Consider the following 16593-nt stretch of genomic DNA (forward strand, 5'->3'; position numbering starts at 1 on the left):
TGGAAGACCATAGGGGGGGGGGGGAATGACCATAGGGTGGGCGGGGGAATGACCATAGCGGGGGGAATGACCATAGGGTGAGCAGCGGGGGGAATGACCATAGGGTGGGTGGAATGACTATAGGGGAGTAGCGGGGGGAATGACCATAGGGTGAGCCATGCGGGGGGAATGACCATAGGGGAGTAGCGGGGGGAATGACCATAGGGGAGTAGCGGGGGGAATGACCATAGGGGAGTAGCGGGGGTGACCATAGGGGGAATGACCATAGGGGGAGTAGTGAGGGGGGAATGACCATAGGGGGAGTAGCGGGGGGGAATGACCATAGGGGGAGTAGGGGGGGAATGACCATAGGGGGAGTAGCGGGGGAATGACCATAGGGGGAGTAGTGGGGGAATGACCATAGGGTGAGCAGTGGGGGAATGAGCATAGAGGGAGTACCGGGGGAATGACCATAGGGGGAGTAGCGGGGGGATTGACCATAGGGGGAGTAGCGGGGGGAATGACCATAGGGGGAGTAGCGGGGGGGAATGACCGTAGCGGGGGGAATGACCGTAGCGGGGGGAATGACCATAGGGTGAGCAGCGGGGGGATTGACCATAGGGGGAGTAGCGGGGGGAATGACCATAGAGGGAGTAGTGGGGGGAATGACCATAGAGGGAGTACCGATTGGGGGAGCGGGGGAATTGACCATAGGGGGAGTAGCGGGGGGAATGACCATAGCTAGGGGGGAATGACCATAGGGTGAGCAGGGGGGATTGACCATAGGGGGAGTAGCGGGGGAATGACCGTAGCGGGGGGAATGACCATAGGGTGAGCAGGGGGGGATTGACCATAGGGGGAGTAGCGGGGGGGAATGACCATAGGGGGAGTAGTGGGGGGGAATGACCATAGGGGGAGTAGCGGGGGGGAATGACCATAGGGTGAGTAGTGGAGGGAATGACCATATGGGGAGTAGCGGGAGGGAATGACCATAGGGTGAGTAGCGGGGGGGAGCAGGAAACTGACTAGTGGTGGCTATTCAGCAGCCTGATAGTCTGAGGGTAAAAACTATTTGCCAGTCTTCCAGTTTTTGCCATGATGCTCCTGTACTTCCTCCGTCTGAGTGATTAAAGCGGGGACAACAGGGCATGGCTCATGTGGCTGGGGACCCTGATGATCTTCTTGGCCTTCCTGCGACACCTGGTGTTGTAGGTGTCCTCTAGGCCAGGCAGTGTTCAACCAATGGTGTTTCGGGTGCACGTATTACCCTCTGAAGAGCCTTGCGGTCTACGGCGTTGGAGTTACGGTACCAGGCTGTGATGCAGCCCGACTGTATGCTCTCGATGGTGCTACTGTAGAACACTGAGGGTCCTCGGGGACAGGACAGATTTCTTCAGCATCCTGAGGTTGAAGAGTCGCTGTCGCGTCTTCCTCACCACGGTGTCCGCGTGGTTAGACCATTTCAGCTTCTCTATGCCGAGGAATTTAAAGTTATTGACCGTGTCCACAGCGGCCCCGTTGATGAGGATGGGGGTGTGTCCAGCCTGGGTCCTCCTGAAGTCCAGAGTCAGCTCCTTTGTTTCGCTAACGCTGTGAGAGAGGTTGGTTACCTGGCACCACACAGTCTGAGTGCCTACCTCTTCCCTGTAGGCTGTCTCGTCGTTGTTAGTAATCAGGCCTACTAATGTTGTGTCGTCAGCAAACTTGATGATGGAGTTGGAACTGGCTGAGGCCACCCAGTCGTGGGTATACAGGGAGTACAGGAGGGGACTGAGGACGCACCCTTATGGAATCGCCATGTTGAGAATCAGTGTTTCGAGGAGGCCATCAGGAAGTCCAGTACCCAGTTGCGTAGGGAGGAGTTCAGACCCAGGGCTGTGAGCTTTGTAATGAGCTTATAGGGCACTATAGTATTGAAGGCCGAGCTGTAGTCGATAAACAGCATCCTCACATATGCATTCCTTTTGTCCAGGGGAGATAGGGCAGTGCGCAGTGCAATGGCGATTGCCTTGCCCGTGAATCTGTCAGGGCAGTAGGCAAATTGGAGAGGGTTGAGTGTGTCAAGGAGGGAGGAGGTGGTGGAAGAGGGTGGGAGAGACAAAATGGAAGAGGGAGTGAAGGGAATAGAGTCAGAGAAGAGAAGATGGAGAGAGATAAAAGGAAGTGAGAGCAACAGGTAGACATGGGCAGGGGGAGAGAGGAAGAGAAAGACAAAGAAAGAGTAAAGGGAGAAAATGGGAAGTGAGCAAGAGTAAAGTAGAAGAGAGGGAACGAGAGAGAGAGGAGGAATGGGAGAATTAGTGATGAGAGATATATATATTAGAGAGAATGGGGGAGAGGTAGAGGAACAGAGGGTAGAAATTTGACAGAGGGAGAGAGAGAGAGCAATATAGGGAGAGAGAGAAATATAGGGAGAGTGGCAGATCAAATGAGAAAGTGAAAAAGAAAGAATGAGAGAAAGAGAGGGAGTGAGAAAGGTATGAGCAGTAGGGAGAGAGAAGGAGAGTGGCAGATCAAATGAGAAAGGATAGACTGAGCGAGCAAGCGAGAGAGAGAGAGAGAGAAATGCAATGCTATTTCAAGGCCAGAACTTACTGATAATGTCACTCTACTTCAAAGTGCAAAGCGCTCCTGTCATGCTCCTGCCTCACTGCGCCCCTGGAGAATTCCCTCCTAGACCAGACGATACGAGGACGCCTGACAGCAGTGCGCGGCGCTCACACATTCTATTTGACACGTTTCTAGGCTAGATTGTGATGAAAAGTAGGCTACTTGGTTTCCTTGTTTAATTGTGTGTTCATCGACCCACAGTTGCTGACCAGAAGCAACGGAGGACACCTGTAGATGCCGAATGAGTCCAATCAATCTAAGGACATCATTAAGGTAATATAGTCAATAAGTACACTGAGTGTACAAAACATTAGGAACACATTTGAAGTTGATTCATACACTGATTGTACAAAATGTTAGGAACACCTTCCTAATATTGAGTTGCACCCCCTTTTTCCCTCAGAACAGCCTGGACTCTACAAGGTGTCGAAAGCATTCCACAGGGATGCTGGCTCATTTTGACTCCAATGCTTCCCACAGTTGTGTCAAGTTGGCGGGATGTCCTTTGGGTGGTGGACCATTCTTGATACACAAGGGAAACTTTTGAGTGTGAAAAACCCAGCAGCTTTGCAGTTCTTGACACACATAACACTACGCCTGGCACCTACTACCATACCCTGTTCAAAGGCACTTAAATCTTTTGTCTTGTCCATTCACCCTCTGAATGGCACACATACACAATCCATGTCTCAATTGTCTCAAGGCTTAATTTTTTTTTATTTAACTTGTCTCCTCCCCTTCATCTACACTGATTGAAGTGGATTTAACAAGTGACATCAATAAGGGACCATCACTTTTACCTGTATTCACCTGGTCCGTCTGTCATGGAAAGAGCAGGTGTTCAAATGGTTTTGTACATAGCATGTACAGAGTTTTTGTATTAGAATGTCACTGAACTAAACACAGACTACCAAAAATAACAGCCGAGTATGATGCATGTCAGTGTGCCCATGTCACAATTTTGACAGCTTAATTTGACAAACACATTTCCTTGCATTTTCAACGGTCCTATTACGTGATTCATATGGCACACGTGTTCTGCTGAAGTCGTGTGCATAATTTTGACACGGGATATGATTCATGTTTTGGTGTGGATGATTTCTTATTAACCTTTTGATGCACCTACACATAGAGAACGAACTACTTGGCATCCTGACTTTGCAGGCTTTTAATGAAATAATGGCCAAAATAATTGGATGGTATTGCAATATAAATTCACCACATAAAATGTAGACTTGCGATTGACCAATGAACCAACGTGTCCAAATGAGAGGATGGGATAGGCTAGAGTTTCTTGTTGTGTTTTGAATGGACCACTTGCAAAGTGAAGGAGGCATGCTGAGTGGAGCACTGGACCTACTGAGAATCCCATTGGATGAATGTAACACTCCACATACAACAGGGACACATACGCAAACAATGGAATGCAATCCATCTAAACACACTGACCTTCCTGACTCTATCACGGTAAAGTCATCACATTCTCCTCCGGGACACAACAATGGTGTGTGAGAGAACCACAGCCTCTTTATAACACTCAGAAGCATGTCTATTGTGTTCCCCAGAAGCTGTCCTCTTTGAGCTCTGAGGTCCTTGAATGAGAAAATAACCTCTCACTTCTCTTCTTGTCTGTCTACCTTCCCTCCCACCATCTATCATCCGTCTCTTTTCTCGTTCCCTCGACACTCTCAGGTTGCTGGGTCATTCCGTGGATGACGTGAGGAGGACGGAGACCCCCCCCTCCACCCAGCCCCACCCCCTGTGTCTCTATCTGCCGCTGTGTCCTATGGCTTTTTATTCCTATATGATGTCAGCTTGGGCTTATGTAGGGATAGAAGCCACTTAACACACGGTGAAAGAGCTTCATGAAGGCAGCACGAGGAGAGAGAAAAAATGGAAGTGTTCCAGTCCTAGTTGGCCTGCTTTACAATGTCCCATATGCCTGGTACATATGGTTTGATGAATGTTTCCTGCTTCTGGTTTCATGTTCCCTGTAGTAAGGCTACATTTGTGCTCTTCCTTCAGATAATGAGTTAGCAGCTCATTGAAGTGTTCAGAGAAGAGTGAGTCAGAGGCTGTTATGGTTGTCGGTGCACCTCTTTTTGCTTCCAGGCACAAACGGCCTTCACCGTTTTTCAATTTATGATGCTGTGGTGACAGCGGGGGTCTGCAGGGATGGATGTTGGAACATTTGCAGAAGATGCCATAAACAAAAGGAAGAAACAAGCACGGAGAAACCAATGCATATTTTTAATAACCAACTTTAAAAGAGGCACTAAGTGAACCACTTTACAATACAAGAGGCATTGCATTTCCATGTATTTTTTCTCTCTCTCTCTCTCTCTCTCTCTCTCTCTCTCTCTCTCTCTCTCTCTCTCTCTTTCTCTCTCTCTCTCTGATTCTGTTGCACATTATTAAAATAAAACTTTGACATTGAGCATTGCACCAGGAAATCTTCTACCTATAATATAATACAATATAAGATACATATAAACAAGATAAAGCACCTTTTTTGTCTTAGTAAATAATATTCATAATTAAACAGTTGGAGGACAGACACGGAGGACTGAGTGTGTGTTTTGTGTGGTAATATCAGTGCATGGGAGGAGCTCCTAAAACAGGTCTCAGGACTGTGAATAGTCCTTGGATGCACCTAGAGTTTGTACAGATGCAAGCTTTCCTAATTTTCTTTCCTAAGGATGTACAGATGAATACTTTGTTGGAGGAGGTTTTACACAGTCTTTTTTCTTTTCTTTTTTTTTTAAAAACCATTTTTTTAAAGAAACTACAGAGAACCAGCACAAACGGTTGGATGAATGCAACTGCTACAGATCTCATGTTCCCTTCAGTTTGAGGACATTGGCGTTCACATTACAATAAAGAATAACATAGCACCAATCAATGTTTATACAAAAGCTAATATAATGAATGTCAATGAAGTACAGTAAGGTAAAAATACAAAAAGACTAATTTTTGGAGAAGCATATACAAAAGGTGCACTGACATAGTCCAAGTCTGTTGGGATGAGATTTGGTCCTGTTGCATTAAAAAAAGCTATATTCTCTATGAACACTTTTTGATTGTGAAACTGACATGCATTAGCTGTAAAAAAAAGAAAAGAAATAAAAGAAGAAAAATCTGTTTTATTTTCAAGTATTCTTTTTGAATTTTTTAAATGAAATATAGTCTCTGAAAAAGATAATGTTCAACCTAAGAATAGCAGGAATTAGTCAATGATTTGCCCTACTAGCATTTTCATTCTAGATTAATAAAATGATCTCTGCCATTATTCCTCACAAGAGAAGAAGACATAAAGTGACAACATAAGTATTTAGACAAACATTTCACAGAGAGCCATGCAATCTCATTCATGGTCATGAATTGTCTTGATCATCAATAACGTGAACAACTATTCAGTCTCTTTGTTTTCTATCCCACAGATCCTTCCCACAGTCAGTTTATTGGTTCTGAAGTGTCCTTCCTCAAAGGAATCTTAAAACTGGTGAGCTTTTGGCCAAACAGCTGGCTCAGGAGGTTGTTCTGCGACTCTGCTGTCCTATAGGAGTGGCTCTCCATGGACCTCACCCCTGTCTTTGGCCTAGACTTATTCAAGGAATTGTTCATAGGAAGCGCTGACACTTTAGAAACTGGGTAATGGAGAGGCCGTCCAAGAGGCCCTTTTTTGGATTTGTAATCCCCATTAATATGATGCGCCATCTCTGCTTTCCTTGGCGTGCAGTTATCGAGGGAGCTTCTCTTTGCTTGAAGGCCTAGACTCCCTGATGTTTTGTGCTTGGAGACTATTTTGTTGCTGACCACATCATCTCTAACGGAAGAGAGCACCGGGTATTCGCTGGGGCTGTCTGATTTCCTGGGAACTGCCGGACTCTCGCACTTGCTGGGACGGAGCTTATTTTTGGTCTTGACGTCGGCAGCAAGGTTCTCCCGTGTGGCAGACGAGGAGACCCTCTGTAAACTGTGAGGTGTCCTCATCTCTTTCCTCTTCTTCTGTTCTCTTCTCACAGAGTCTTTGTCCTCATTGGATGCCGGGCCCTGGGAAGTGATCTTAGTGTGGTGGACTGGTGTTGACTCCATGGCCCTGGGGCTATTGTTGGAGCTGTGTTTAGTGTTTTCACTGGGCTTGGGTGTGGAGGTTTTGTCATTCTGCTTGTTGTCATGGCTGTGACGGCTGGTTGTCTGTTGCCCCAGGTCACCCTCCCTCATTTGGTCCATCACAACGGTAGATGATTTGTGCTTTGTAGGAGGACGGTGGATATCATGTGTATCGGGTGTCATTGAGCTGTTGATCAGGTTTTCGCGGAAACTAACGTACAACTCCTCATCCGATGCCATGGAATCTGTCCTCTGTGTCTTCTTTTCAGCTTCTGCTGTGGTAGTCTGTATGCTGCTCACAGGAGTGCTCTGCTTAGCATTGGCAAAGCACTCCTTTTCCTTTTCAGCTATACTGCTCGCAAGTGGATCATGCTCTTCCTTCACATCACATGGCTCTGTGAATGACTTGCCATCGGCCTCACCAATGTCTCTAACAGGCAGCTTAGGTGAAGGACTGGGATCAATGTCCTCTGTTTTGGGTGTAGCAGTTGAGAGACCTTCCGAGCCCAGGTGAAACGTACAATGCTCCAGCTCTACCAGCATGTCAGAGTATTCCTCAGCCATGTCCTCTGTCTTCACACTGGCATAATTTTCAGTATGATATTCACCTGCACTGGTCTGTGTAAAGTCCTCTGTTGTGTGTACAGAGAGTTTCAGAACTGGCATCTCAGCACTCTTATGTAAGTGCAGTGAGGCTATGCTGGCGATGCCACTGTCAGAGCTGTTCTCTTGTAGAATGTCAGTAAGGATTTTTCTCTTTTTGTTTGCTGGCAATTCACACTCATCGTTCTCTTTGGAGGGAGATGTCTTGATAGGTCTGAGAACGCCTCTAAACTTGAAGATCTTATTCCCTCCTGATAAGTGCTTTTCCATGTGTCGGTCAAACTGCTCTTTCTTAGAGAAGGTGTAGTTACAGGTGCTGCAGATGAAAGATTTCTTGATCACATGCATGACATCTGCACACAGCTCACAGGTGTAGAGGGTGGTATGCTTTGAGTCAAGCTCATCCACCTCCTCATGCTCATTCTTCAGATGATATTTTAGTTCCTGTGGCTCCTGGTAGGTTACTGGGCATTTGTGGCACAGAAAAATCTTATTTAAGTTGTGCACAACCAGATGCCTCTGAAGCTTGAAGGGTTTGGGGAACTGCTTGCCACAGTGGTGGCAGTCTCTCGAGGGGTCTTTACAGTTGGGGTGCATCTCCACATTCTTTGGCACTGGCTCTGTATTGTGCAGAACCTCAACTGGTGTCAGCGCGCTCGGTTTCCCCACTTTTTCACTGTTCCCTTTAGGCTTGACAACTTTGGGCTGACCTACCTCTGTAGTTTTCACCTGCTCTGTGTTTTCTACTACGGCTAGTTTCTCCTTGTTGGAGACCTTACTGGTGTCTCTGCTGGCCTTGCTGGGGCGGCGCTGCATGATGGAGGTGATGAAGTTCTTCACGGCTGACTCCTGCATGCCAGAGCCTGGCAGACTCCCCAGGATAGCGCTGTGTGACTGGCCCTTGCGGGCAAACTGCGTGGCATGCTCCCGTAAGTGCTCATTGTACATCCACACGTCTGATATCTCCTTCAGGCACATGCCACAGGTCCAGATGCCGGCCTTGTTCTTGGCGTGTTTTTCCCTCAGGTGGTCCCTCAGCTGCTCCCGGGAGCTGAACTTGCGCTGGACGCACATGTAGCAGGTGGGAGGTGGAGAGGGGTTGTGGGATAACTTGTGGAAGTTGAGCTCCCCCAGGGTAAGGAACCAGGTGAAGCACACCTTGCACTTGTACTGTTTGTCCTTGATCTTCACGCTGCCCTCTTGTCGTTTCCTTCCCCTGTGTTCTGTGAGCTTCTTGGCCTTTGCAGTGTCTCTGGTCTCCGCATAATCAGTGACAATGGGTCTTTCTAATGGGATGTCCTTGTTGGAGTCAAATAATTGAATTTCTGGTAGCTGGAATGTGGTATTGAGGTTTGGGATGTCAATGCTGTGGAAAGGAGACACGTTGTCTGTAGCAAATGGCTCTCCAGGATAAGGTGCAGAAGAGGCTATAATAGGAAGTGGACATGGTGGTATTGGGGCTTCTGCTTTACAGGGATTTTGGTCAGAGGAGATCACAGTATCTGTAACAGAGTCGTTGAAGGCACTCCATGCCAATGATGCTTTGTCGATAGTGCTCTCAGGTTGGCATAGGAAGTCACTGCCATGGTCCACACCATTCTCATGATTGTCTTTGTGGTCTGTTGTGTCTCCTTTCATGGTACATACTTTTTTGGAATCACTCTTTAATGTGCTATTATGACACATGTTCAACATGATAGCATCGTCAATGGATATTGTTTCATATTCACAAGGGTCATTTTGATTGCTGACAAATGTTTGGTCTATCTGATTTTCTGTATCGTCATCTTTCTTTTTGAGATATAGGTCAGGAGGAGGATGGTCTTGAACTAACGGTGAATCGGTTGATAGTTTCTGCTTCTTGTTCTTCTTACCGTAAACCTTTGCAAATTTTTTCCTTTTCAGTTCCTCATTTCTAGTGGGGAATAACTGGGAGAATGTGCTTTCATCAAGAAAAGCATTCAAGTCAGCACTTAGTCTAGGAGGGCTTGCAAGAGAAGATTTAAAACAGGAGATATTATCCACCTCATCTGTCGGGCCACTGTTTTTCTCACATTCAATCTTTACTGCAACCTCTCCCAGTATCTCTTTGGCATTACTCTCATCTTTAGTTTGTTGCTCACATGCCTCTTTTGTGTCATGCAAATTCTCTCTAGACATATCATACTCTCTACTAATATCCTTACTGACAGATACTCCCATACTAACTTCCGCTACTCCATTGATGATCTCTGGCAGATTTGTGCTTTTCACCTCTTCTGTATCATTGTTGCTTTGAGTCAAGACCATAGCCAGATTTGTAAGCTCCATTGGAGACATTGGCATCTGTTCAATGCCACTGTTACTTGTTACAGTAAACGGGACTTCCTCCTGCTCTGTAACTTTGTGGTTAACAAGATAATGGATTATGTCTTGTTTCTCTGGTGACTTGCAGCATCCTTGCTTTACCTGGGTTTGGAATTCAGGAGTAATAGCCTGTAATATGTCTGTTTTCAATATATTGAGAAGCTCGTCAGAGAATGGGTCCGGCTTCACATTCACTTCCTTGTTTCTGTTCTTCCGTGTTTTGTAGATTTTCTTCGCTTTTGTAAACTGAGGAGGCATTTGATGGACTATGTCATCAGCTGGCACTGCCATATTTGTTTCACTTGCGATGTTCTCCAGGATAAAATTAGTTTCTCCTTGTTTGGTTACGAAGGAGCTATTACTTGTCACAGGACAGTGATTCTCAGAAGCCTCATTGCTTTCTGTTTGCAAACAGGTGTGTGGAACCAGGAGCTCTAGATCCTTTTTATTTCCTGTTTCTATAGACTGGGATGTTTGGTAACTGTGTAGACTCCCTTGATGATTTGCATTTTCCAAAATTGGGCTTCTTTCAGTCCTGATCAAATGTTTCATGGCCTTGTGTCTCTTCAATCCTGGCACTGTCCGGAAACACATTGAGCATATCTCACACAGATGTATCTTTTTCTGGGTGGTTTCTTCCTCTTGCTGGTGGGTTACTGAGCACTGACCTTCCTCAACTGTTAGTGATTCTGTTTGGTCTGATGGTAATGAGGTTGGCTCATTCTCACAGATGATCAGTGGTTTGGGCGTGTGCTGATTATCTGAGATGTCCTTTATAAAAGCAAGGGTGTTCAGCTCACTAGGGACCTTATACATATCCAGGGCCTCTGGATCCACTCTCTTCAGCAAGTCAACATGTAAGTCCAAATAATCAATCGTTTGAAGGGGAGCCGGGCAAATGTCCAAATCGCCAGTGGACGGAGCAGTGCTCTGAGAAGGAAGACCCAGTAAAATGGATGGACATTTTATGTCATTTTGGATGTTGCTCTTGTTCAAAGATTCATCTGGTGGACTTAGCTTGGCTGTATGGTCTGGACTCATAGGTACCTCTGTCTCTATGTCACACAGTCTTTTGTCTGATGTCAATGTCGCGTCATCACTGCGATCACAAGGTTCACAGTCGTCCTTGGGGCTCTGCTTGAAGGCTGGTTCCTCCTCATCCACATTGGCTGGGGAGATAGGAGTGTAATCGAACTGACTCAGTTGTGGAGGCTCATCTGGAATGTAATTGTAGTTTAGTGGGCTTAATTTGAAATCATACAGTGATACAGAGACTCTCTTCGTAAGGGCCTCCATTGCCTCAGATTCCTCTGTTGCAATGGTCAAGGGTAGCGGGGAAGGAATGCAGGCGTCAGTGCTACATATTTTACTGTCTGTGATTCCCAAGTCCAGTTGAGGAGGACTTACTAAAGAGTACTCCATCTCAGCTCTTCTGGTCAATGAGTCATCAATATGCAATGCTTCTTTGGCATTTATGTCATTACAATTTTCTTCCTTGGGAGATTGGATTGATGCTGGGATAGTATCTATATTATTGCATGTGATTGGCTGTGGATGTTCTTGTTCTTGTGTGTTAGAGTTGTCCACAGGTGTGTGTGGAGAAGCTGGTAGAACAGGACTGGATGGAGGAGCATCCTCTGGAATAATATCCAGCCTTTCGTCCATCTGCAAATCCTCTTTGCATGGTGAGTGCTGGGGAGATGCCATGAGATGTAAGGGAACTTGTTCCTGGATGTTTTCAACTTCTGGAATCGTTTCTCTTTGTCTATGGTTAGCCTCACATCCAGGTTTCATTTCTGTTTCTTTGTCCTCAGGTGTATGTTCCATGTGTGCATCACTGTCAAGGTCACTGTCACACTCAGCAATGACCAACATGGTGCTTTCATCATCTGAGTCAATGTTGGAAAAGGGTGATGTGTGGCTAGGATGTTCTGTATTGGTTTCCATCAACAGTGGACTGCAAGGCTTAACTGCGACAGTCTCCATGAAGACATGGGTTGATTGATTGGTATTATCATTCATGGGGGAGCTACACCTCAGAGAAACTGTATGACTTATCACTTGGTTCTGTATTGTACTTTTGGAATCAATGTTGTCTTCCTTCATTACACATGTTGAACTGTCCTCCGTCTGTTCATTTGCAGATGGTGAGGAACATACACTCTTACAGTGACTTTGGACGTATATGGATTGTTCCTCAGATGCATTTTCTACCTCTTCAGGTTTATTATCCAAGTTGACATCCATTTCCTGGTCTGCTCGGTTGGACCCATTCGAGGGCTGGCTCACAGACTTAGCATTGAGACTGATGTCCTCCACTGGCTCCTGATGCTCATCAATGGAAGTATCTAGAAGCTCTGTATGCTCAACAATGGTGCTATCTAGAAGCTCTGCTTGCACATCAATGGTAGTATCTAGAAGCTCTGTATGTTCATCAGTGGAAGTATCTAGAAGCTCTGTGTGCTCGTCAATGGAAGTATTTAGAAGCCCTGGATGCTCGTCAATGGTAGTATCTAGAAGCTCTGTATGCTCATCAACGGTAGTATCTAGAAGCTCTGTATGCTCATCAATGGAAGTATCTAAAAGCTTTGTATGCTCATCAACGGTAGTATCTAGAAGCTCTGTATGCTCATCAATGGAAGTCTTTAGAAGCTCTGTATGCTCATCAATGGTAGTATCTAGACGCTCTGTATGATCAGGGAGGGCACTTTTGGCTTCAAGGATTTCATCCCCATAGTCCTCTAGCTTCTGATTCTCATAGGTCTCCTCAGCCATTGGTTGATTATCCATTTCAGTGTTTGAGCAATAATCCGTTTCTATAACACTATTGTCTTCAGTGACATTGCTCATGATTGGGATGTCTTTGAATTCTGACCCACTATCGTCGTTAGGTAGAGACTCAGTTGGCTGGAGTGAAACAATCTCTTTTATTACATCAGATGGGAGCTCTGTTTTTTTAGAGAGAGGAGGCTGTGACCTGAAGTGTGTGGATTTAATATTCACGTCATCAGGAATCACCATTTCATCATGATCTCCACCTTCAGCTGCATCAGCAGATGGAGTTTGGCTTTCACTGTGTAAGTGTGCTGGGCTCTTACGTGAGGTGAGGTTTGGCTCCTCCTCTTCAGGTGTTATGGGATCATTTTTGAAAATGGAATCTGATATCACTTCCAGGCTTTTCATCAGGTTTTCGGCATAGGTCTTACTCTCTAGAATCTCCTCAGATTTCTCTATGTCAGTTCTCTTGTCAACATCCATGTCTTCATCTCTGTGGTCCTCCTGTTTCAGTTGCTCTTTCACTTTCTCTGTATTTGAGGTTGTAGTTGTCATACTGTGTTCACGATCATCCTTCTTGCTAAATTGTTCAAGGACAATGGGTTCGTCATGGGTTGGAGTATGCTGTCCCTCCATCAACTCAAACTCAAATGGACTGGACCATGGTAGACTATGCTCAGCAAAGGACTCTGAATGTGGGTCAGATGGCATTATTGACACTGCCAGCGCCATGCTTTGCACAGGGCAGCCCATATCTAGACCAGTGTCTTCATTCTCAGATTCGTCGTCCAGACGCAGAGGGGAGAATTTGCTCATCTTCAGCTGCTTTGGGGACTCCTCAGTAAGCAGTGGTGGACTCAGCTTGGCTGTCTGGAGCTGATTTTCCAACTCGGTCACAATCCTCTTTATCTCTAGCTCATCTTCTGACGCACAGCTGTTGAGATTTGTACTGTAGTCTATTATTTTGTCTGGCAGAGACAAAGGAACATGATTGTAATCTGATTTCTTTTCATTTAATTTATCAGAGCCGTCTTTGTATTGGGATATGTCATCCGGTAACATGGGGCTGACATCGACCATAAGGCCCCAGTCCCTCTGATCCAAGAAAGGAGAAAGAAAGGATGATGCGCTAAACACCTCCTTTTTGTCATTGGTGGTATTTAAGGAGTTGAAACCTTCTTTGTGCAATGGAATGTCAGTGTAGAGGCCATTTTCAAATCCTGCCACTGAGAGGTCCCCGAACATTGACGATGTGTCAAATGAGAGAGGAGACTTCATAAGACTCTGGTCCTGCTCTAGGGGGTATGGGATCAGATCTGATGTATCTTTCTGTGTCAGAGGCTCCTGAAGTTCAATTGGAGACAGGCACACTTCGTCCATGAGTGCACTGCAAAGAGGTGTGGACTTGGGGACTAAGTCATTAGTGAAAGTCATTGGATCTTTCATTGGATAGACACTCTCATTGTGTTTGTCAAACATAGAAATGTCTGATAGCTTTGAATGCGGCTGTGTAGATTGACATCCCACGCTATCCCGTCTTTTGTGTATAGATTTTTCCTTTGAGATGGTTTCATCTTTTTTGAATTTATTATACGAATGTGCTTCCATGTTGTTCATGGCAGGATGTGCTGATTGAAGCTGATGTGATTTGAGATCAGAACTAATAGACTGGAAATGTATTGATTCCCCTTTGGAGATCTTGACGGCTGTCCTCAGTGGTGTGTTTTTGTCTGAACTTGCTTTTGTTTCAGTTTCTCTGCTAAATGAGTCGTCCTTCTCCCTTGAGGACACATCTGTGCTTCTGCATTTCTCAAGGGTTTTCACTGCACTCCCCACCTTTAGTAGCCCTGATACTGGATCAACATCTTCAATGTTCGAGTTAGTGATACTTAAGGCCATTGACGTGTCTTTATTAGTAGAGAGGAAAGTCTTATCAGCGCTATACCTCTGAGTAGATTTGGTGAATGTCAGTGCTAGTTGTGTGCTAGACTCTTTGCATAACTTCTGTGAAGATCGCTCGTAGGTTCTCTGCTCGGAAGAGTCTTTCCTCTTGATCTCCACCCTTTTCTCACAGTCTGAGTCTGTGCGGTCAGTGCTTTTGGGGCTGTTGATGCCATCGCTGGAGATACTCACAGACGTGCTGACTTCACTGCTAGTGGATGACCTGCTGCCTCTCCTCCCAAGTCTCTGGTGAGAGCCAGGTTTCTCTAGAGACAAGGAGACATCTTCAGCTTTCTTCACCTCAAAGCACTCTTTTGACTCGTGCCTCCATGCTGCACTGTCCCTGTCGCTCCTAGCCCTCCATTTGCACTCCTTTGTGTAGGTGTACTTGCAGCGACTGCTTTGGCTCAGGCGACCTTGGCTTGCTGTCTTCACAGGCTCAGACTCGTCATCTGAGTCTGAGACATAGTCATACTCCCCAAATGTAGGGTTTGGCACCGTGGGCGTCAATCTCTCCATCACCAGTGAGAATTGGAGGTTTTTGGTGCCTTTTACATGGAGCTTGTGTAACTTGTTTTTCTGTTGAACTATTTTGTGGATGAGTTCTTTGCTCCAGGTACCGGCACCGGTCCTTTTCCTTTTATTCTCCCTTGCTGTAGTCCTCTGGGTTGGGGAACTCCTGTTTGCCGAGGAGACTTGGGAAGAGGTTGAGCCACTCAACAAAGAGCTATCCCGGAGGCTTCGAACTCCACAACGTTCTGAAAATGTGCTGGATAAGAGGAACCTTGGAGTGTTAGTGTTTTCCTTTTCACTCTTGCACAGCTTTCTTATATCTTTCACTTTATTTTCTTGCTCCCTCGGTTTCTCCCCTGAGGCGATCCTTGAATTTATATGAGAGAGTTCTTTTTTGATGTTGATTTTCTCATCCTGCTCAAAATTCAGAGTGGTCTTCTCAAGTTTGCTTACTGTGTGGTTGTTTTCTGTCTGAAGGCTCGCTTTGTCTGAGTCATAAAGATATTTTCCTTGTGTCAGAGACCTATCATTTTCAGTAGATTGTTTGATTTTGCCCTCAAAGACCATTGAGTCTTTGGTTTTCAGAGTCTGCCTGTTTGACGATACTTTGACAGTGGCGGGATCATCATCTGTGAATGCATCAATGAAGCTGCTGTCAATCTCTGCATTGTCTGACTGATAGCCCAGTCCATTTAGAGCCTCAGTGATTAGGCTATCTAATTTTGCATCCTCCATCTCCAGGTCAGGAAGAGCGACAGGAATGTTACCTGCCCCAGTGAACAGGTTAAGTTTCATGGGGTCATCCTTAGAATCTCCTTTTGTTTCGCTGTCAGACATCAGCTCTCCATTCTTATTGAGCCCCAGCAGAGACAGGTGAAGGTCAGTTGGACACCTTGGCATGGAGACACGTTGACATAAACTGGTCCCAGAGGATGGATCTTTTGTCATGTCATTGTGAAACTGTGTTGAACTTCCTGGAGTTGTTCTGGTGTCATCCACTTTCTGTGAAAATGCATGCTGTCCACAGTATTGCTTATGGCCAAGGAATGAGGCCAGGTTAGTGAAGTTCTGATCACACTGCTTGCACGTGAGAAGCACATCCAGTTGGTCAAGGTTTGCCGTGGCTAAAGACGTGGCTAACAGTTGATGTGCAGAGTATGGTGGTGGAGGGGGGTGGTGCTCCACCCCAAAGCCCTCCATATAGCCCTTGTTGCCTTCCATACTAGGCTTTTGGTGTTCGTTATTCTGCAGGTAGTTCATCATGTCATCTTTTTCCCTCTCTGGGGCGTAAGGCAGATTACGGGAGGCGTCTGAGTGGAAATGGTGAGAGTTAGTGCTGAGGTGATCTGTGGGTCCTTGTGCCTTCAGTTGGTGCTGGTGATAAAATGGAGGGGGATGCCCAGTCTTTGATAACTGACTGTCCTCAGAGAGGTTGACAGGGCTTGTTGAGGCTGGGGAGAGTGAGGAACATGTGCTGCTAGAGGCTGGGTTATGGACTGGGGAGGGCGAGGGAGAGTCATATGGTGACACCATCATAAGTCCCATTGGTGGGACCTGCAATGGTGGATATCCATATGTACTTGATGATGCCCCAGGTACTGATTGGTTCATTCCAAAATATATGGGCTTATTCTTGGACTCACAGACCTTTGCGTGACTTGTCTCAACTTTAAAATGTGGTATTGTACTGCAGCCCTGTTTGACACTCTCTTG

General features: G+C 46.0%; 1 protein-coding gene across 1 annotated transcript in view; it reads right to left on the minus strand.

Moving 5' to 3' along the window:
* Positions 1-4933: 4933 nt before the first annotated feature.
* Positions 4934-16593, minus strand: part of LOC135524980 (zinc finger protein 469) — a 154026-nt gene continuing 142366 nt past the window's right edge. Inside the window, exons 4-5 of the mRNA XM_064952785.1 lie at positions 14372-16376; positions 4934-13813 (exon numbers count right to left, since the gene is read on the minus strand). Of these exons, the coding sequence (XP_064808857.1) occupies positions 6043-13813; positions 14372-16376 (9776 nt within the window). The 3' untranslated portion in view covers positions 4934-6042. The remainder of the gene's footprint in view (positions 13814-14371; positions 16377-16593) is intronic.

Source organism: Oncorhynchus masou, chromosome 31 (genome assembly GCF_036934945.1).
Source record: "Oncorhynchus masou masou isolate Uvic2021 chromosome 31, UVic_Omas_1.1, whole genome shotgun sequence".
Taxonomy (NCBI): Eukaryota; Metazoa; Chordata; class Actinopteri; order Salmoniformes; family Salmonidae; genus Oncorhynchus; species Oncorhynchus masou.